The sequence below is a fragment of the Brassica napus genome, chromosome C6, assembly GCF_020379485.1.
Source record: "Brassica napus cultivar Da-Ae chromosome C6, Da-Ae, whole genome shotgun sequence".
Classification (NCBI taxonomy): Eukaryota; Viridiplantae; Streptophyta; class Magnoliopsida; order Brassicales; family Brassicaceae; genus Brassica; species Brassica napus.
In genome coordinates, this window is record NC_063449.1 from 40142865 (window position 1) to 40163809 (window position 20945).

Below are 20945 nucleotides of genomic sequence, written 5' to 3' on the forward strand. Positions count from 1 at the left end.
TTGGGTATCTTAAGACCAAAGTTAATGTATGGTTTCCTTAAGAGATTCTTCAATCATAGTATGTCTTATCTATAATACTAGGTGATACCATGTGTTGTACTCGCGGTATAATTTTAAACTTTTGTATTGTTACATGGTAAAATATTTTTAAAATATATAGAACTCTATCAAATTTCAAAAAAAATTAATATATAATCGTGATCCATGTCGGTGTGATAGTGAAGCCCTTCCTAATTCCCCCTATGATATGTTGTCAGAACATTGGATTCTGAATTCAATAAATCGAGTTCAAGATCACTATTATTATTGATAAAAAAAGAGTGAAATGATCCATTATTTTTCTTCTTCTGATGAACTGGCGGATTTTCTTTTGATAGTCGGCATTTCGAGGTGATAAACATACTACATTACTACTAGTGAGAAAAAAACTACTGATGAGGAACACTTTGAGTCTTTGAGAGCACACCTAATTCAAGATTTGGGTAATACTAAACCCGCACGACAATAACTATAGACACATGAACGTGTCTTGATAATTGAGATTTAGCTTTCAAGGTAAAAGTTGTAACTTAAAACTGAATATTGTAGATACTCATACCAGCAGGTAGCAGTTAATGATTAAAAGTAGTGATTAGACTATAAATTTAAGATTAATGGCTGACAAAGCATCATGGGGTCTGCGATTATATAGCTCTCTTTGTCTTCATTAATTTCGTGCCTTTTTCTTTTCCTTTTTCCTTTTCGTAATTAAATTAAGGAGACCGGGAAATCCTCATTGCAAATCAAATTGGGATTAGCAGAAAGTAACTTCTGATTTGAATAAATACGGACCGTCTTTGATACTTCATTGTCTCCACAAGCACAATATTAGCATAAACTAATCTTTGATTTTATTGCCCCATCATCATTGGTTTGCACTTTAAAGTTTGCGTTAAAAAAAGTTATTATTGCATATATTCTTTTACCACTAAACTACGCAGAAACACACGATTTGATAGTAATATACTTTAAAAATATTCCTTTCGTATACATAACTAAATCTCAAAAGTTTGTGTTTCAGACAAATTTTGTAGACTAATAGAAGACATTTTAAGGAACTTTATGATGACGTTATATCCTCCAAAAACATAGAGGAGTGTATTTTGTAAAGAAAGAGGAGTGTATATGTGGGAAAAAAGAGGAATTTTAAAAATCTGCCAAATAAAATTAAGCGTAAAATCTAAAAGCATTTGATTATGCTGATATTGTGGTTGACAAAGCAATGCTTCTAACGTACGATTTTTGTTTTTTACGTAACCAATATATGCTGCAGTTAACGAATACAAATTATCAACAAAGCTCGAATCGTTTCCCGGGACGAACCATGGACGACACTAATCCAGCCTTTTAATGGCCGGGACAAGTAGGGCAGGACTAAACACATCTCTTAATGAACTGCGTTAATAACTTAGTAACTAACACTCCAACGAATGCATAACTAAAAGTGCATAGTGCATTATTTACTGGTCTTAAAACATACTCCTATTTATAAAAATGCATTTATTTGGTATTCTCACACATATTTTAAAAATATATTAAAATTTGACACAAATACATAATTTTTATGATTAGCTATTTCTCATAATTTAAAACCAATATTAATTCGTAAACATATATTTGAAATTTTAAATTTATCATAATTAATTAATAAAATACATTAGAAGCATAAAAATGTAGTTGTCCACCATGAAGCTATGCCGTGTGTAGAAAAGTAGTTGTCCACCATGAATTTTTAAATTTTTGTTATGTACATATTTTTAGTAACGCCGCTATGGCAAATTCGAATTTACACAGGTACAAAACATTATTTACAATTTACCCCCGAACATTAAGTTTTGGACCAAAAAAACTTGCATCAATTTATTTACTTATCATGAATGTGTTTACTAATTTAGTAGGTAGAAATTTTCCAGTCAGCTGCCAAAGTTGACTCAGTTAAATAGTACCTTCTGTTGCAATCAATTAAAATTTATAGTGGACCATCTCTGTTCATGTACCTTCTTTCTTTTGTTGTTGTAGGGAGTCAGATAGTAAATGTACCAAAATAATAAAAGTTAAATTTTATACTTTAATAATTTTTTTGAATAATTAGAAAATGGAATAAAGGTGAGGTGGTAGTGGTCGAAGGCTCATCCCATTTATTTCATGTCGTTAGAGTTGTCCGCTTTATTATATTCCAAATAATTTACTCCATTCGTTTTTAAGAAAATAATTTTCTAGATTATTTACACATATTAAAAATACAAGAAATTTTTATAATTAATTTATTATACACTTTCTAATTACTATTGATCAATGATATTTAATCATTTCAAATATTTTAATTAATATTTTTTAAATATACGATTTAGTAACATTAATTACTAAAATATTTTAAAAATCTAGAAATTTTTTTTTTTTTGAAACAATACATAAATCTAGAAAATATATTTTTGTTTCACAAAAATTAAATCCAAAAAAAATTTCTTTCGAAAACGGAAAGGGTATAATGTGTATTTGACTAGACCAGTTTTAGAGAAATGAAAATTATCATAGTTAATTTATATTTTTTTCATTAGAAAATTGATTTTCTGATTGAATCTCAGATGAAATTTTTTCTAATGTTTACTATTCAGTGTGAATTGTTTCTTTATATAAGAGTAACATGTGTTTTTGTTCTCTCCGTTCACGCAAGTATTGACCCTGGATGATCTAAATTGAATAAAAAAAACTGACCTAAAAATTGAAATGAGTTTGAATGTTTTGATAGGGTTCATTTTTACTTTTTAGACTCGTCTGTAACCAGCCATAATGGTACGAGTAAATCAAAAGGTATGGTTAGCTCTTTCTCAAAAAAAAAAAAAAAAAAAGGATATGGTTTAGCTAAAATGTTTACCGTTATGTTGGCTTCTCTTGTTTTATCAATGCCAGAGCCGGTAGCGGTCTTGGAGATATGTAATAATTCGACCTTGTGTTGAACATCTTTAGTAGCATAGATGGTTTAGCGTAGGATGTACTCCCTCTGTTCCTTATAGATCTATTTTTTAGAAAAAAAATTTGTTTTAAAAAGATACATTTTTTACATTTTCAAGACATTAATTAATGAAAAATTGTACTTTTCAAAAAATACAATTGTGTTTAATAAAATTTCATTGGTTAAAAGTTATTAAAAATAGCTAATTAAGGAAAACAATGTATTGGAAAATACAATTTTAAATGTTTTCTTAATAAGTGTGAAAAAACTATAAGATAGATCTTTTAGGAACGGAGAGAGTATATGTTTGTGGTGCTGAGTTTGAACACATCCATCTACGTTCTCCATTTTTATATGCAATCAGTCCAAATTTTTTTTTTTTTGCTTCCAGCCCATTTTGTTTTAGGGTTGGGCCTAGCCAGAGCTTTCATTGGTTTGTGAAATATTCAAGGTCATTTGCTCAAACTAGATAAGCTATTAAATCCACTTTTCAAAAGTCTCGAGTGCATCTTATAGCTCATGGGTTTTTCTTAGGGGTGGGCAAAAAACCCAAACCGAACCTATCCAAACCACACCAACCGAAGTTAAACCGATCCAAACCAAACCATGCTCTTTACATAACTCAATTGGTTCATGTTTTACTAAACCCGAATGGTTTGGTTTGGGTTCAAACCGAACCAAACCGAACCAAACCGAACCAAACCAATAATCCAATATATTTTTATCTATAAATATAAATATAAACATATATATATATATATATATTAACATATGGTAAATTTTAGTTAAAGTTTCGTTTTCCATTTTTTCTTAACTTCCATATATTTTAAGAAAAATCCAAATATAATTCAAATAATCCTAATACCTAAAGATTGTACTAAAAACAAAACCTAAAAACTATAACCATCTAAATCGTAGTCATCTCGTTTCATTCATCTTCTCCAATTTTTATTCTCTAAATTATGTAACAAAGTTATTATAGGATCAATAAAAACAAAAAGATAGAAGCAAATAATCTTTTAGTTAATAGGTTTTGGAATGCTTACAAGTTTTTGTTAAGGTAATTAGATTACAAATAGTCTGCTATTTGCTTATTATGTATTTCTTCCTTCGATGTGGTTAAGAGTTTTATCATCGAGCTTTAAATTGTTTTTTGTTTCATAGATTTTTAAAGAAAACCAAACTAAATCTAAACCAAACCGAACTAAACCGAACCAAACCGAACCCAAACCGAACCCGAAACTAAACCGATATGTCCACCCCTAGTTTTTCTAACAATTATTTGAATCTGCATGTTTTACGGCTTTAATATTTTTGTTGACAAGAAAAAAGGGTCGATTGTGTGGGCAGGAGGAGCCAAGCAAGTTGAATCGGCTTGGCAAAAATGTGATCACAGCATTGCGTAAAAAGAGACATAAACCGCATGGCGTTTTTAGCAGACGAAAAACGTCTTGTTTCCTCGTTTCAAAGTAACAAACAACACACAGTTCCTATCTTAATCATATTTTATATTTATGTTTTCTTCTTCGTCACTAGCTCTGGGCCAAACAAAGAGCTTCTATGATTTTCCTGTTTCGTAGCTAATCGTTAGTCTCCTGTATCTCAAAGGGTTTGTCCCGATCTCAAATGCATCGTCTTAGAAGTACTCAAATAGCGAGATTCATCGTTGTAAAACATAGGAATAAATATTTTATAGAAATTTTGTGTTAAAAGTAGGTGTTTGGATAACCGATATTCGATTTATAACGAAATCCAAAAATCAAATGGGTTCAATGGTATGGAATTTGTAAACCCAACTCGATTTAGAACCAAACCTTATTGATCTTCTTCGTACAATGGTCTCTGTATTTTGTGTCTCCAGAATTTGTTGGCGACTGATTTCTTTTTCAAAACACGTTTAATTTGCCTCCGTCATAATGTATTTTTTGGACGCTACTGCTGATTTCAGTGTCAAAGAAAAGAACAAGGCTTAGCATGTAGATTTGAGAACTGCTCTTAATATATGCTTCCATTCATAGAAGCAGCTATTTGAACCAATGTTTCAAAAGTCTGAAGTCAATCTTCAGCTCGTGTGCTATTCTAACGATTTGTGCTTATTTGTGAAAAGGGGTGTTGTATTTCGAATCTGCAGGGTCTATTCATTAGGCTTTAAGAACATTTTCAATGGTAGTTTTAAGAAGAATTTTTTTAACATTTAAAGAAAAAAAAAAAAAATTAAAAGACAAAAAGAGCAAAAAAAAAAATTAATTATGAGTTCTTAAAGGATTGTAAGATATTAAAAACACAGATGTCATTCAAATATATGACTAACTGGTTTACAGAACATAAAACATAAAACATAAATAAATAATTATAATACTAATATTTTAGACCAGATGTTTTTTTTTTTCTTTTTTTGGAACAAATTTTAGACCAGATGCTCTAAGACCATGATTAATCCAGGGTTCTTAGAGTGAAATTTTTATCGGAAATTAAAAAACGATTTCTTAACTTTTAACTAAAAATACTAAGAACTGGTTCTTAAAATCCTTATTTAAGAACCGATTCTTAACTTTTTTAGTTAAAAGTTAAAAAACAGTTTCTTAACTTCCGCTAAGAATCCCATCTTAAAAACTCTGGGTTAATGATGCTCTTACATATCTTATTTAAAAACCAGTTCTTAATTTTTTTATTTAAAAGTTAAGAGACGGTTTCTCCTTCCCATTAATTACGCTCTAACACAATAAAACTTTTTGACAAGCGGCTCACCAGAAATTTGATCACGGCGTTGCGTAAAAAGAGAAATAAACCGCGTAGCATTTAAGAAGACAAAAACGTCTTGTTGCCTCGTTTTCAAGTACCAAACAACACGCAGTTTATATCTCTATCAGATTTCTGTTTTGTTCTTCATCACTCGCTCTGGGGCCTCTCTGACCAATCCCAAAGCAAAGAGCTTCTGCGATCTTTCATCCTCCTCTGGTTTCGTATCTAATCGTAAGTCTCCTTATATTTCAAAAGGGTTTTGTCTTAGGAGTAATCAAGTAAAGAGATTGATCGCTGTAATGTACGACTCATAGAAACGTAACCTAGATCTAGACTGGGGGGAATCAAATTTTGAGAAAGTTTGTTTCTTTCAATTGAAGTGATTTGAGGGGAAAGAGATGGGTTTCATAATGGAGTTCGCGGAGAATCTGGTGCTGAGGCTGATGGAGGATCCGGAGGTGAGAGACAGGAAAGCGAGGGAGCACATATATGAGATGCACGAGAGGTGCAAGAAGATTAAGGAGATGTGGGCTTTGCCTATTCGTCCTTATGGTTTCTGGACTTTTGAGCGTCACAACGCTCAGCTTCGTTGGGATCCTCAGATTAGCCAAGTTGCTGGTCGTAGGGACCCTTATGATGATCTCCTTCAGGACCATCCTTCCTCTTCTTCATCCTCAAACTAATCATATACAATGGTGAGTTTTATCTTATCATTACTAGTAGCTGCAATGGTCTGTATATGCTTTAGGAAATGGGTTTGAAGAGTGAACTATTAGTGTTTGCGCTTTGATATAATTATCTTGATTTTTTATGCTTCTCTTGACCTTGTAAATGTTTTATGTTCGGTAGTAGTATATCCACATTGTGACGTGGAGTTGTTTATATTGTTTATTCCAGGAGTCTTTCTTCTTACATATTTAAGTTTCAGCTCCTTGGCAAAAGTAGCTCATTGTTGATCCATTTGTTTCGTTTCTTGCAGGCAGAAGATGTATTGTGATGATGTATGGATAGATGCATATGTCTCTCTTTCAATTCCCGATTGTACTCCATTCGTTGCTTTTTTTTTTCTTTCAGGTGTCTTGAAGCGTGGTACAAATGAGAGAGGAGTATACTTTTTTTTTTTTGAACAAGTTGTTTTGATTCTCCATTTGCATCTTTGAATATGAATATACTTTCTGAAGTGATGAGTCTTTTCATGTTTTTTTATAGTTTTGTTGCTCAAATATTTCCTTCTTGGTTTACTAATATATAAACAAACGCATCACACTAAGAAATGAAACGCTTGCTACAAGACCAAGTTCTGCTACTCAATGAGAGGGCCTGATCAGATCATTTACACAAGTAACCAACCCAAACTCTCCAAAGTCTAAAGGCAACCAGATTACGAATGTTTCAATCAATATCCGAATAAGACGACTATTTTTAAGTTTTTAAGCTCGTGTCGCGACTCGTGTGTGGTTGTTTCTCTTTTGGATTGGATGTTCAGCTGCGACATAAACCCTATAGGAGATTCCAGTAAGTGTATGCTTCCGATAGACTGGTGATCGTATAATTTTTAGGTTAAGAATTAGTGGTTATTAAACGAGGAACAATGACGGAAACTTTTACAAAAGCCAAAATGATTTACTAGTGTAAATAATACACAATAAACATGTTTGCCTTTCATGCAAACATATTCTCAAGGGAAAAGAAGCATGAAATAGTCTGCAACACATTTTTTTTTATAAAAAAAGTCTGCAACAGATAAAAGCAAGTGAACTTTAATGCAACAAGTCTCGTGCCAAAAGTAACAAAGATCATAATACTTAAGCATGGAAATAAAGCGAGTGTATCAGGAGGGTTTATGGATTATGGGAATTGGTAGATACTATCATAGCCACTGAGTATGGTGGCTTTCGTGTATGATACTGTGGTACCATCATCAATTAGCCTGAGATTTCTGGCGCTTCGAGTACTGCAGGATAGGGTCTCTCACCTGATAACCAAAATTCAAAATTATCACTTTTTAAGTTGAAAACATAAAAGACTCTGTGGTTTTGTATTAACAGACCGTGCTGGTTTTCCTGTAACGCCTGTCTTGTGAGGCTTGGCTAGAGTCTGTGCCCGCGTCCGTGCAGATTTTAGCAGCCATTCCTTTTACAGCAAAACTCTCCCTCGAAGCCACAGGCTGGGCCAATTATACCAGATTAGGTACACTTAATCAAGAGTCAACAAAAGTATATGTTTATTCAGTGGTGTGTGATTTCAACCTGTGCATTGCTGCTCATCGGAGTGTTATTAGCTTTGGAGATGGTCTGTTCACTTAGCACCGATCCGTTCTGCTGCATCGCAGATCTCCCTTTCGTGCGTGTCAAGTCTGATCCAATAGAGTGGATGCCTCCGCGTGTAGATACATCTGCTTGTTTTCAAAAAAATGTTTTTTTGTGAACATCAAGATCGGTTAACACAGCTAAAAGCTAGAGACGGAAAAGGGTATACCTGGGGTTAGTTTGGCGTCTTGGCCGTTGGTCTTGTTTACAGTTTCGTCAACATCCACATCCTGTGAAACCATTCTCATTAGAAAGCTCTTCCAAGGATTTGTTCAACAGTCTGGAAAATTACCATATCATCATTTGTGGCAAGAACTTTTCTGACTTCATTTAGCTTATTCTCGGTTACAACTGAGTGAATTACACGCTTCCCTGTATATACAAATTTCATCAGTGAGGAAGCCTTACGACCAACAAAACTTAAAAGAGAAGGGTCTGAAGTGAGACAGCAAACCTAGTCTGCGGTTGCTAGAATCTTCCACGTAGCCCTCTTGGATCATTCGGTCAATTAGCTTACGAACTTTCGTCTGGTTGGCTTCACCATCCAACATGTTGTGAAGCTTTGTAATTGTCACATATTGCATCGGAAGAGAATGGTACAGAGCCTAACAAAAAAAACGTGTGTCAATGATGGATCTCAAGATCATGTTTATTTAGCTATCATTTTTGCATGTATATTAAACATAGAGTAGGAAGTCAGAGTCTCTTACTTTCATGTACATGTACTCTTCAGGAGCTATAGATTTCTCGTCCTTGGAAGCAGTTTTACCATCAGCTTCATCTTTCACAAAGTTGAATTCGCTCCATGGTGTCTGGTTATGTTTTGGGGTTAGCTGATGGTCAAGATAAATTAAAAAGCAAAGAGAATGACATCAAATGGATAGGATCAATTGTATACCTTTTCTCTGTTTATAGTGTATGTTTCCTTCCCTGTTTTCGAAAGAACACCTTCTTTCTCCAGCTGATCCATGATTTCTGAAAGTCAGGATGTAACTGTTAGTGGAGGAAGATAGACTCTGAAGTTCACAGTATATAGTAATTGTAGAAAGCTGTAGATTTCATATTCATCGATGCTTCATGGTTCCGAGTTGGTAGTGACTTTCATGTAGCACTGATTTACCTTCAGTCAGAGCCTGGAATAACAAAAGAGAGTGGCTTAGAACGGCAAGAAACTAACTATGAAAGAGCTCGGTTACACTTCCTAAGGTAGATAGGAAGAGGAAAAACATATTACTATTGAGATATCTGGGAAGTTTGCAAGAACATCTGTGAGCTCCAGAGTATCGAGGTGGCGGGAGTTAATCCAGCCCTTCACCCTTTCTAGCTGCTGTTGAGACTCAACCGGATCCTGTGTGTTATCTTGAAACATTTCACAGGTAGGTGAAATCAGAGGAAGCTTTTCCTATTCGGCAAAGTCAAGTTTTTGCGCTAATATTTTATAATAGTTCACCTTCATCAACCTCTCCATCATCATCCTCTTGTTTCTCTGTTAGATTATCAGGTTTACTCAGTTTAGTGCAAAACTTAACTAGACTGTCACATTAAACTAAGATTTGTTGTAAGTCATCATTACCTACTGGCGCCAGAAGGAATTGAGTTTCTCTTGTTTGACTTATCTGGAAACAAAAGAAAAAAACAGATTACGTTTTAGGCAAACCACGTAGAATGTAAAGATTGAGTAAAAAGCAGATAAATGACTGTTAACCTCGCTATCTGAATCAGAAGGCTGCTCATCATGTACAGAATTAGGTCCTGTACTCTTTCCATCATCTTGCATGTCATCATTTTCATCCGCACAAGGATCAAGAACGCTCTTGACCTGCACAGATCATCCACAATGAGTAGACATCATAAGACGACATATGTGTAGCGAGTTACATATTTTTAATCACTTACCTTAAGCGTTAACACGAGATGTTTGCTATTAACATTCCCAACTTCCATTCTCAGAGGATCCTTTGTCCAGACATGCTGAGCTTCTTCTTCTGTACAGCCTCTGAAGAAAGGTGGCTCGTAATCTGGTGGCTGCAAAAATATTCAAGTAACAGATGTCAGTCTTTCTTCTGAGCATTCAATCATGCAGAGTGGAGCAAAGTGAGATCAAATGAACAGCATTGACATTTTTCATAAAGAAAGAAAAAAATTGTATGTAAACACAACCAAAAAAGGCTGTATGTGCGTAACAAGAGTATAGAACTTATAAGTAAAGTAGGAGTTCACAAGGGCAGAATCTGATTGCTTGATATCAGTGTTTATATCGCAGAGTCATTACAATAAAGACGCTCTATTCAAACTGAATTAAGATCATAATAATATCACCAATGTTTATCGAACTTATGAATGCTATAACCATACCGTGACATCATCGTAGTACATAAGCTTCATCACTATGGTGCGCTGGAGCAGAAACAAAAAAAAGTAAACTCTGTCATCAGCAATGTGGAAACTGATGTAAATGGAATACCCCTGAAGGATAGTTAAAATATTCATCACCTTGTCTGGCATTTTGTCGAGGGTCCTCATCAACTGAACTAGTGTGCGAACCATTTTGCAAGCTGAACTCCTGGTTTCAGCACAATCATGAAAATTGCAAAGCAAGTTAGCGAAGACAAAACCATTTAGACCTCAAAAATATCTTAACACAGTGCACACCTCATTTGATTTTGGGTAATGTCAGCAGTGGAGTGAAAAGTTCCTCCATGTTTCTTAGTTCCAGTACGACTGATGTTCATCCTGACATCTTGGCTATCAGAATCCGAATAGCTGAAATTAACTGCAGTAATACAGGCTCTTCATCAAAATCAACAACGGATGATTCAAATATATTAAAGTAGAAAGTTGCGAGCTCTCAGTCAATCGTATAATCCAACAGCAAACCATACTTTTTAACAAAAAAGCTAATCAACCATCTCGCAAGAACTTACATGAGTATTCCTCAATCATCGGACCCTCAACTGATTCACATATGCAGAACATGAGCGTCTTCAAATACTTCTTCTGTAGCGCATCGTAGACACCTAGACCCAAGTGATGAGAACACAATCAGTCAAATACAGTTTACAAGAAGCGTAATAAAATGCTAAAATCATTAGTATAGAAAAAACCTTTCTCCATCCAGTCAATCAGTCGGCGTGATTCAGGATCTATAGGCAACAGCTTCTTGATCTTCATATCTGTTTCAAAATCATCCAGCCAGTTACTATTTTCTATAGTTATAGAAATTGAAAAGAGATATTAGATTAGCTTGTTACCTAAAGCAGGAACCGATTTATCATTGAAGTAGTTCTCGGGAAAGAGGCCCCTGATGTAGCTGATGTTGAAGATAGCGATACGCAGCAGATTCCTAGTCTGTTTCAACAAAAATCAACACCAACACAAAGACGTCAGCGTTTAACGCGCATTAACGAAGAAACCTTTCTCGATTCTCTTCAAATCAAAATGTATCGCAGTGATTTGAAACGTAATCGAGGTACGAAATCAATCTCTAAACAGTATACGTGATCTAAATCAAGATAATCTGCTAAAATCACGAGGAAGCAACGAGCCATTTTCACAAAATTCAAGAGACGGAATCTCCATCACATCTCTCATCTCTAGATGATAAACGAAGACCAAAATCAATTCCGATGATGAATGTAAAACAAAAATCCATATCTAGATGATTGACGCGAACCGATCGAGATCAGTAAACTTCGAAAACAACAAGTAAGTAACGAAAAACTTGGCGAAATCAATAAGAAACGGAAACGAAAGCTCGATGAAGGCGGTTCGCTTACCAGAAGGAGCGAGTCCTGCTCGGTGATCTCAGCTTCCTTGAGCTTCTGAGCCATTACCTGAGGAAAGTAGAAAAAGAAGAAAAAAAAAGCAACGCGAAATCAGATTCGAGGACTAGAGGCGAAGCGAAAACTTCACCCAGGTTAGGATGTATCGATGATCCGCTTCCTCTTTACTCACCATTTTCGACAGGTTTGGAGTGGAGAAGAAGATTCGTTTCCGCTAGTAAACTTAGAGATAGAAAGAGAAAGAGAAATTTTCGAAAAATAAATTGAAATGGGAGTGAGAGAGAAAGCGAGTTTCACAGTTTATAGGGAGAAGGATATTTAGGGGCAAAGTTGGTATTTCAGGAAGATAGTAGGGGTAATATTGACCGATTTCATCTAACTTCCTATAGGCTAAAACAGTCACGCACAAGCGCTACCCAAATCAGTTGCTCTGAGCGGACCCCACCTCAGGGGTTTCAATTTTTTTTGAGTATTGTTTTAAAAATTATTAAGGGAAAGTACCTCAACTTTATGAAAATTTATAATCAGCCCCTAGGACTAACCTTTTCTTTTTGTAAACAAAATTAAACAATGCCCTATGTAACAAACTTAATTTTGTGAGAAGTATAACATCTTTTTATCAATAAAACATGTCGTTTTTACTGTTACACATACATAGTTACATATTAAAGAAAAATTAAATATTTAAAAAAATAAGTATAGGAAGGACAAAACTAATTGGTTGGTAATAGTAAGTTGTAAGTTTATAACTAGTAAATAAATTAAATCATTAGTTTATTTACGAATTTGCAACTGAAAGTGCAGATTGCTCATTACCGAAAGAAATTGACTCTGAAATTGACAGATTAAACAAACAATCAAACCTCAATAATGAAAGTTTTGCACCAAACCCAAGATAGGGTATAATGTTTCTTGCCTCTGATTCAGCAAGTAAGAAGTTTTACAAAAAATAATAATTTCTTGGACGTTTCTATGACTGGTTTGAGTGGTCGTAGTGAAATGAGGTTCATAAGAGTACGATCAATGTAGAGGATCTGATCACTGATCAGTGGAGTGAATTTGCATGTGAAGGCTGTGTAATAAACTCATTAATGAAACAACATTAATGTTACCAACTCATTAGTTCATATTTGTGGTCTAGTGAACGAGGTGAGGATTCATATGTGGGTTGAAGCTAAAGGCGAAGCTGGGGTCTTATATGGGTGCATGTGCCCCCAAACATTTTCTAAAATTAATACTTTTACTAATTTTTCAAGTGCACCCATAATAATTTGTAATATACATCTACTGGAAAACTAGATAAATCCATTTAACAAAATAAAAGTAACTTAATCCATTCAAGAAACCAGTGATGGTAAGCTAGAGTGCTGAAGTTGTCTTTTTGTATAAGTTCTATCATTCAGTTTGAGGAAAAACTGGATCGTCGAAAGCGGGATGTTAATATGATCGATCATATGAGTTTGTGATAGACCTTTTGAAAGGGAAGTGCTAAGCTGGCTAATGCATGAAAAGAAGAAGAGAAGATGCAATTAGTAGACTTGTGAAGAAAGACTAAGACTTGTTTAGAAAAAGAGGTTATATTGAGAGAATTATGCATATTGTGAGGTGTATGGGGGATATTAGGAGAGAGAGAGAGAGAGAGAGAGAGAGAGAGAGAGAGAGAGAGAGAGAGAGAGAGAGAGAGAGAGAGAGAGAGAGAGAGAGAGAGAGAGAGAGAGAGAGAGAGAGAGAGAGAGAGAGAGAGAGAGAGAGAGAGAGAGAGAGAGAGAGAGAGAGAGAGAGAGAGAGAGAGAGAGAGAGAGAGAGCTAGGAACTCTTGTCAAAACCTCTGTTTCTTTACTGTGATTGGTGTTGATCAATATGTTGTGTTGTTCTATATGCAGTACATGCAAACACACAAAAATAAGGAAACATATTGGTTGTTAGATTTTTTGCTTTTATACGGGAAAATTGGATCATATCAGCCTAATCATTTGGAATATTTTTAAACTTTTTTTTTTTGAAGAAAATATTTTTAAACTTTTGGATGGCTGTTTTCAGGTTTCTATGAACTTGTAATCTAGAAATTGACAAATTGTCTGTTTTCTTATGATTATTTACTATACTAACTTTAATAATGTAAAATTTGTTTGGGAAGATGCGTGTCGTTGAAATATAAGTGTGGTTCGGATTTGAAATCTCAAAAAGAAGCAAATGATGCTTGTTGTTTTAAATTAAGTTGATGTAAAAACTAAAATCACATATCTTTCGTGGGTGTAGTTGATCAGAATCTCGTAAAATCGAGATACAGCGAAAACACAAAGCACAAAGTAATTCCAAGAGCTCGTATATCTTTTATTAGAAATCCTTTACACAATTTCTTACAGACTTGTTTGATCCGAATTACACAACTCGACACGGATCGATTTCTAACAAACCCAACTTGTTTGACTCAACACCTGTTGAACAAGTCTACCAATTCACTCAGCTATGAAACCCCAAAACCCTTTGTGTTTCTCTCTGAGAATTACAACGTGAAAGCTCTAACCCTAATTTTAGGTAAAGCCACCATATATATTAAATAATCTTTTTCTATTATCTAATATAATAGTTTCTATATTTTAGCATCACCAAATATTCCAATTTGTGATCTAATAACATTCCTTTAATGCTTATTTCATCAACCAAGCATTTGGAAATATCACACATCATCGCATCTTGACGTTTCCTTTTTATTCTCCGAAGCATGTGTCACACATTACTCTCCATGTGTAACACATGTACACGAACCAAAACTCCACCACAGCTGCAACCTATCAAGCTCCAAGTTCTTGAGCTTACATTCTCCCCCTTTTTCACTGAGTTTTACAACTCAAGCTCAATAACCTCTAAGCACAATATGCATCATACATCCTATCAAAGTATTAACTTAAACTCCCCCTGAATCAAGTACCATCTCCCCCTGCTTGAGTGGAAAACTCTGTGAAAAACTTCATGATACATGTTGGACCATCAAAACCCTCAACTCGTTCTACGCCATCGAACTGGTTCTTCAAGTTCAGTATATTGATCAACCATTCGAGTGTATGACACATTGGTATGCTCGTGTGACACACCTTTCGTAAACTTGGGATACAGATCCTTCTTAGCTATCCATACATATCCATACCTTCTAGGTTCCACATAACAAATGTTCATCTTCCAAGCTCGCTTAATCTGGTGTCTTCGAGAATAACAGAAATCAACCTTATGACCATGATTCCCACAAAACAAACAACCGTTCCTCCTAGTTATTGCAGGTTTTGGAGAGTGTAGTTTTGTCTGAGCATTAGGTTCTTTTTTCACAGGTGCAGATGTATGTCTTTTCTCAGCTTTCGAGCTACTTTCAGGGTGAGATGGAGTACCTTCTACAAACTTTATAACATCAACTGGAATAGCTTGATCCTTTGGAGCAGAACCCTTGTATCCTAAGCCCCAATTCACCTTTGGAGGTTGTCCAACTGATAATATCTGATCTAAAGTTTCAGATCCTCTGTTTAACATCCTTAACTTTCTGTAATTTTCACTGAGTTCTCTTTGCAGCAGCTGACTTTTCTCGCGTTCCTCATTCAATAGTTGTTTCGTCTGATCATATTTCGTCTCCATACTCTTTAGATTGTAGGCCTGTTCAGAGATTTTCTTCTGTGAACTATGCGGATCAGACTCCTTCTCTTCTTTTGACACTCCAGTCTCAGATTTATTGTTGGTTTCCAACTCTAGAATGCTCACTTTTGCTTTCAGCATTGTTGTATCTTTTATCAGCTGAAAATTTTCTTCACTGAGTTTAGCAAATTGACCAAACAGAACCTGATACTCAGCTAGAAGATCCGCATCTATATCACTTTCTGCATCATTATGTGACACATCGGAGTTGGTGTGTGACACACACGACGCACGAAATTCACCTTTAGTGATGTCTTTTTCAGACCCTATAGCTCCATGAAGAGCCACAAAATTGAGAGCATCTTCTTTTCTTTCTGGCTTTTTATCATTGCAAATTCTCTTCATCTTCATCTTCTTTGTGTTCACACAATCTGATTTTATGTGCCCATAACCATTACATCCATTGCACTTGATTTCTTTTCTCTTGAATGATGGACAATCTGTTTTGACATGTCCAATACCATGACAATTAAAACACCCCCCTTCCTGCCTTTTATGTCTTTCTTCTTCTCTAGGCAGTCTGTCGTTGGACATCTTATACAAAAGATTCATGGTTTCTTCAAGTTTCTGAATCATCAGGTGAATAGATTCTTCAAGTTTTGTAGCTCTTTGGATGTTCATCGGCTGTAATTCTAGAGTCTTGAGCAGGCTTTGAACACTTAGATTCCAATTCCATCTCCTCAGCCTTTAATATCCCTACTGCCTCAGCGAACTTTAGTTCATCAGTGTTCATTGTCAATGTTATCGCTGCTTTTTTTGCTGCAAACTTAGTAGGCAAACATCGCAGAAACTTCTTCACCAATTTTGCATTTTCGTATTTTTTACCTAAAACTTGTGCTTCATTGGCTATGGAGCTAAGCTTTGCACTGAAATCTCATATCTTCTCATCATCAGTCATCCTTATGTCTTCAAACTGTGATGCAAGCAAGTCCAATCTTATCCTCCTAACATTCGCAGTACCCTCAAAAGCATTTTGTAGTATATCCCAAGCCTCCTTAGCTGATTCACATCCCTGTATAAGCTCAAATTGCTTTCCATCTACACAACTGAAGATTGTATCCAGTGCTTTCGCATTAAACCTTGAAAGTTTTTCTTTGTTGCAGTCCACTTTGTCTTCGGTTTAAGTGTCTTCAAGCCATCTTCTTGCATCACACACAGTTCTTCCCATCCAAATTGAACAACTGTCCAAATATCTCCATCAGCTCCACGTAAGTTTGCTCTCATTCTCACTTTCCAGTACCCATAATTCACATCATTCAGCAACAACATATTATGTGCCAAAATTGCCATAGTCTCTTCTCAGGATCTCACCTTGGTTCGAAGAACTCTTCTTCGTTTAGATGTCCTGCTCTGATACCAATTGTAAAATCGAGATACAACAAAAACACAAAGCACAAAGTAATTCCAAGAGCTCGTATATCTTTTATTAGAAATCTTTTACACAATCTCTTACAGACTTGTTTGATACGAATTATACAACTCGACACGAATCGATTTCTAACAAACCCAACTTACTTGACTCAACACCTGTTGATCAAGTCTACCAATTCACTCAGCTATGAAACCCCAAAACCCTTTGTGTTTCTCTCTGAGAATTACAACGTGAAAACTCTAACCCTAATCTTAGGTAAAGCCACCATATATATTAAATAATTTTTTCCTATTATCTAATATAATATTTTCTATATTTTAGCATCACCAAATATTCCAATTTGTGATCTAATAACATTCTTTTAATGCTTATTTCGTCAACCAAGCATATGAAAATATCACACATCATCGCATCTTGACGTTTCCTTTTTATTCTCGAAGCATGTGTCACACATTATTCTCCATGTGTAACACATGTACACGAACCACAACTCTACCACAACAGGGTCCTATCAAGCTCCAATTTCTTGAGCTTACAAATATACTTGCTCAAGCTTGATTTGATGTGGTTAATACAAGATAATGGGAGCTTAAGATCATGTACGTGGAAAAAGGTACTGAAAAAGGGGTAATTAAGCGTTTTATAAATAACTAATGTAGTGAAGAATTAATAGAGTCGAAATCTATATGTTTTATTTGCTTATTTATTATATATTTATATTTACTTTAGATATTTTGTGTGTTTTATTATAATTATTTTAATAAAATATAACTTTAAAGAAATAGATAAAATTGTGAATTTGCACTAAAAAAAAGTCGGAGAAAAAATTATATTGGTTATAAAAAAATTGATGGTAAAAATGATATAATTAAATTTGTTATAATACATTGATATTTAATTTAACTAATTTAGAATGATTAAAATTAATTAAAACTACTTAAATCAGATTCTAAAATAATGGTAACCGATTTGTTGCATAAACTAATTTTTAAAACATCAATAAAAAGTTAAAAAACTGTTATATCACTATATTAATTTTTATGATGGCCATCTTTAAGAAAATTCAGGTTGGGGTATAGCCAGTTTCTTAATTTTCGGACTATACTATTTTTTATGCGCCCCCTAAAACAGAAAGAAGTAGCTAAATACAATCGGCAATCTTCATAGTATTAAAAGTCAGAAAAACACAACAATACGTGAAACATTAGTCTTCTTCATCTTGCTTCTCATCGTCGCCATAACAATCGAAGCATACAAAGTTAACTCATCGGTTTCTGTTTTTAAAGTATTTCAATTCAGACATGATTTGGCTATATTAAAGTATTTATTAGAGCGTCATCACTGGTAAGAAATTCATAGTATTTAATATATTTTAATATTCAAAATTATTACCATTAAAATAGTGCCAAGTGTTGAGAAAATCTTTCACACATACTAACTTTCTTTTCGTAGAAAACTAGGTGTCTAAAAAAATTTAAAACATTTTTTAACAGATAAATATAAATTATATTTTAAAATAAAATTTTTATTAATATTGTAAATTTTCTTTTTCGTATCAATATTTTAATATAAATATGATTTAATTAAACATAAAAATTATATTTAATAATATGCATGTATATATTTGAAATTAACTCACCCTATAGCCCTCGAAACTCTCAGTTAAATCCTTCAAAGCTAGGTTAAAAGTTTCAGTGACTAGAACGGGATGAACTAGGTTCAGCGATCAATGTACTTTCGACGCTACACAAAAATAATATAAGAATCTAAGAATACTTACGTCTAGAAGCGAAATCCACAGGAGAAACGCGAAAGCTGCCTGAATCGGTCCGAGAGAGAGAGAGAGAGATCGAATTCTAGGTTAAGTGGGATTTGTAAACTCGTAGAAAGAGAGAATGGGAAAACTTGTATATTTACTTACTCGATCCTATCAACCCAAATCTAAATTTTACATATTCAAGCTTCTATCGATATTTTAAACTGATATTCTAAAATATTTTTAACCGATTCTAAAATACAGACTCTGCATGTAAAAAATATTTTAGAATATCAGTTTAAAATATCGACAGAAGCTCGAATATGTAAAGTTTAGATTTGGGTTGATAGGATCGAGTAAGTAAATATTCTAAAATATTCTAAAACTAACATAAGACATGCGCATTGCGCAGGGTGAGTTTATTTGTTTATATTATCGATAGTATCTTTTATATATTTGATCATTTTATTTTTATATATAAAATATTTTTGTTGTTATTATATAATTTCTTTCTGATGGATCAGATCAATTTTTATTAAAAATAATGGAAAAAACTATAATTAATACATCATGGGTTGATCGGATTGAACATTAAACAAATTATGACATAAAAACTTTATTTTTTCCATCGAACACATTCTTGAAAAAAGTGAACAGTATTGTTTTCACAATTGAATTATTTTGACTTTTATGTTCCATATGATTTTGAAAGCTTTCAAATCAACCATCGAATTGATACATGTCATTTTAATGTTTTTAGTCGTATACTTAAGGAAAACTTAAATTTTTGTAATTTACAGTTTTAAAAAAAAATCAAAATATAACATATAAGAAAAAATCTAACATATAAGAAAAATATAACATATAAGGTGTCCTCATTTTTGTATTTTAAAGTCGTTTTAAAAAAAATATATAACATATAAGGTTTCCTCATTTTTGTAATTTAAAGTCATTTTAAAAAATTCAAAATATAACATATAAGAAAAAATCTAATTTTTTTTATTATATGGTTAATGTGATTGTTTATTTTTTAATAATATAAAATTAAACAAAATGAAGAAAGAGGCAAAAATTGTTATCAAATCTTTATTATTCATAATTATTAATTGTCATATATATATAAATCATATTAGGTAATTTCGTAGCTTTTATTTAGGAAAAGAATACACACTTCTTATATTTTAGGTTAATATAATGTTCTCTATTGGACATTAAACAAATTATGACATAAAAACCTTATTTTTTCTCTCAAACACATTCTTGAAAAAGTGAACAATATTGTTTTCACAGTTGAATTATTTTGACTTTTATCTTACATATGGTTTTGAAAGCTTTCAAATCAACCGTCGAACTGATACATGTCATTTTAATTTTTTTAGTCGTATACTTAAGGAAAACTTACATTTTTGTAATTTAAAGTCGTTTTAAAAAATTCAAAATATAACATATAAGAAAAAATCTAACATATAAGAAAAATATAACATATAAGGTGTCCTTATTTTTGTATTTTAAAGTCGTTTTAAAAAAAATAACATATAAGGTTTCCTCATTTTTGTAATTTAAAGTCATTTTAAAAAATTCAAAATATAAAATATAAGAAAAAATCTAATTTTTTAATTATATGGTTAATGTGATTGTTTATTTTTTTAATAATATAAAATTAAACAAAAATGAAGATGGATGCAAAAATTGTTATCAAATCTTTATTATTCATAATCATTAATTGTCATATATATGTAAATCATATTAGGTAATTCTGTACCTTTTATTTAAGGAAAGAATACACACTTCTTATATTTTAGGTTCATATAATGTTCTCTAATGGGACATTAAACAAATTATGACATAAAAACTTTATTTTTTCCATCGAACACATTCTTGAAAAAAATGAACAGTATTGTTTTCACAGTTAAATTATTTTGACTTTTATCTTCCGTATGGTTTCGAAAGCTTTCAAATCAACCGTCGAATTAATACATGTCAGTTTAATGTTTTTAGTCGTATACTTAAGGAAAACTTACATTTTTGTAATTTAAAGTTGTTTTAAAAAAATTCAAAATATAACATATAAGAAAATTCTAACATATAAGAAAAATATAACATATAAGGTGTCCTCATTTTTGTATTTTAAAGTCATTTAAAAAATATATATAACATACAAGGTTTTCTCATTTTTGTAATTTAAAGTCATTTTAAAAAATTAAAAATATAACATATAAGAAAAAATCTAATTTTTTTTATTATATGGTTAATGTGATTGTTTAATTTTTTTAATAATGTAAATTTAAACAAAAATGAAGAAGGATGCAAA

At 33.0% G+C, this 20945-nt stretch overlaps 2 protein-coding genes across 4 annotated transcripts; one reads left to right on the forward strand and one right to left on the reverse strand.

Annotated features, from left to right (window-relative positions):
• Window positions 1-5783: 5783 nt before the first annotated feature.
• Window positions 5784-6959, forward strand: LOC106403471. 3 transcript variants are annotated; one of them, XM_048760889.1, is made up of 3 exons: window positions 5784-5965; window positions 6115-6429; window positions 6714-6959. In XM_048760889.1, the coding sequence occupies exon 2, from the start codon at window positions 6133-6135 to the stop codon at window positions 6415-6417; it is 285 nt and encodes a 94-aa protein (XP_048616846.1). In that variant the 5' UTR covers window positions 5784-5965; window positions 6115-6132; the 3' UTR covers window positions 6418-6429; window positions 6714-6959. The 3 variants fall into 3 exon arrangements, with proteins under 3 accessions (XP_048616846.1, XP_048616847.1, XP_048616848.1); XM_048760890.1 differs by having other exon boundaries at window positions 5816-5965; window positions 6109-6429; XM_048760891.1 differs by having other exon boundaries at window positions 5906-6035.
• A 475-nt stretch (window positions 6960-7434) lies between these two features.
• On the reverse strand, window positions 7435-12152 carry LOC106454154 (meiosis-specific protein ASY1-like). Its single transcript, XM_048760888.1, has 22 exons — window positions 11998-12152; window positions 11820-11876; window positions 11295-11391; window positions 11148-11216; window positions 10968-11060; window positions 10696-10816; window positions 10537-10606; window positions 10399-10440; window positions 9940-10068; window positions 9749-9862; window positions 9617-9659; window positions 9494-9529; window positions 9278-9402; window positions 9164-9176; window positions 8942-9018; window positions 8754-8855; window positions 8498-8648; window positions 8336-8415; window positions 8213-8273; window positions 7984-8129; window positions 7785-7901; window positions 7435-7709 (listed from the first exon to the last, which is right to left on the reverse strand). The coding sequence occupies exons 1-22, from the start codon at window positions 11998-12000 to the stop codon at window positions 7656-7658; spliced, it is 1800 nt and encodes a 599-aa protein (XP_048616845.1). The 5' UTR covers window positions 12001-12152; the 3' UTR covers window positions 7435-7655.
• Between the last annotated feature and the right edge of the window lie 8793 nt (window positions 12153-20945).

Bases quoted from the DNA above. Each gene is read 5' to 3' on its own strand.
- LOC106403471 (XM_048760889.1), top strand. From the start codon at position 6,133: ATGGGTTTCATAATGGAGTTCGCGGAGAATCTGGTGCTGAGGCTGATG.
- LOC106454154 (XM_048760888.1), bottom strand. The intron at 9,403-9,493 runs GTGAACTATTAT...AAATGTTTCAAG, and splicing joins TGATGGAGAGGTTGATGAAG to ATAACACACAGGATCCGGTT. The intron at 8,856-8,941 runs GTATACAATTGA...AAACATAACCAG, and splicing joins ACACTATAAACAGAGAAAAG to ACACCATGGAGCGAATTCAA.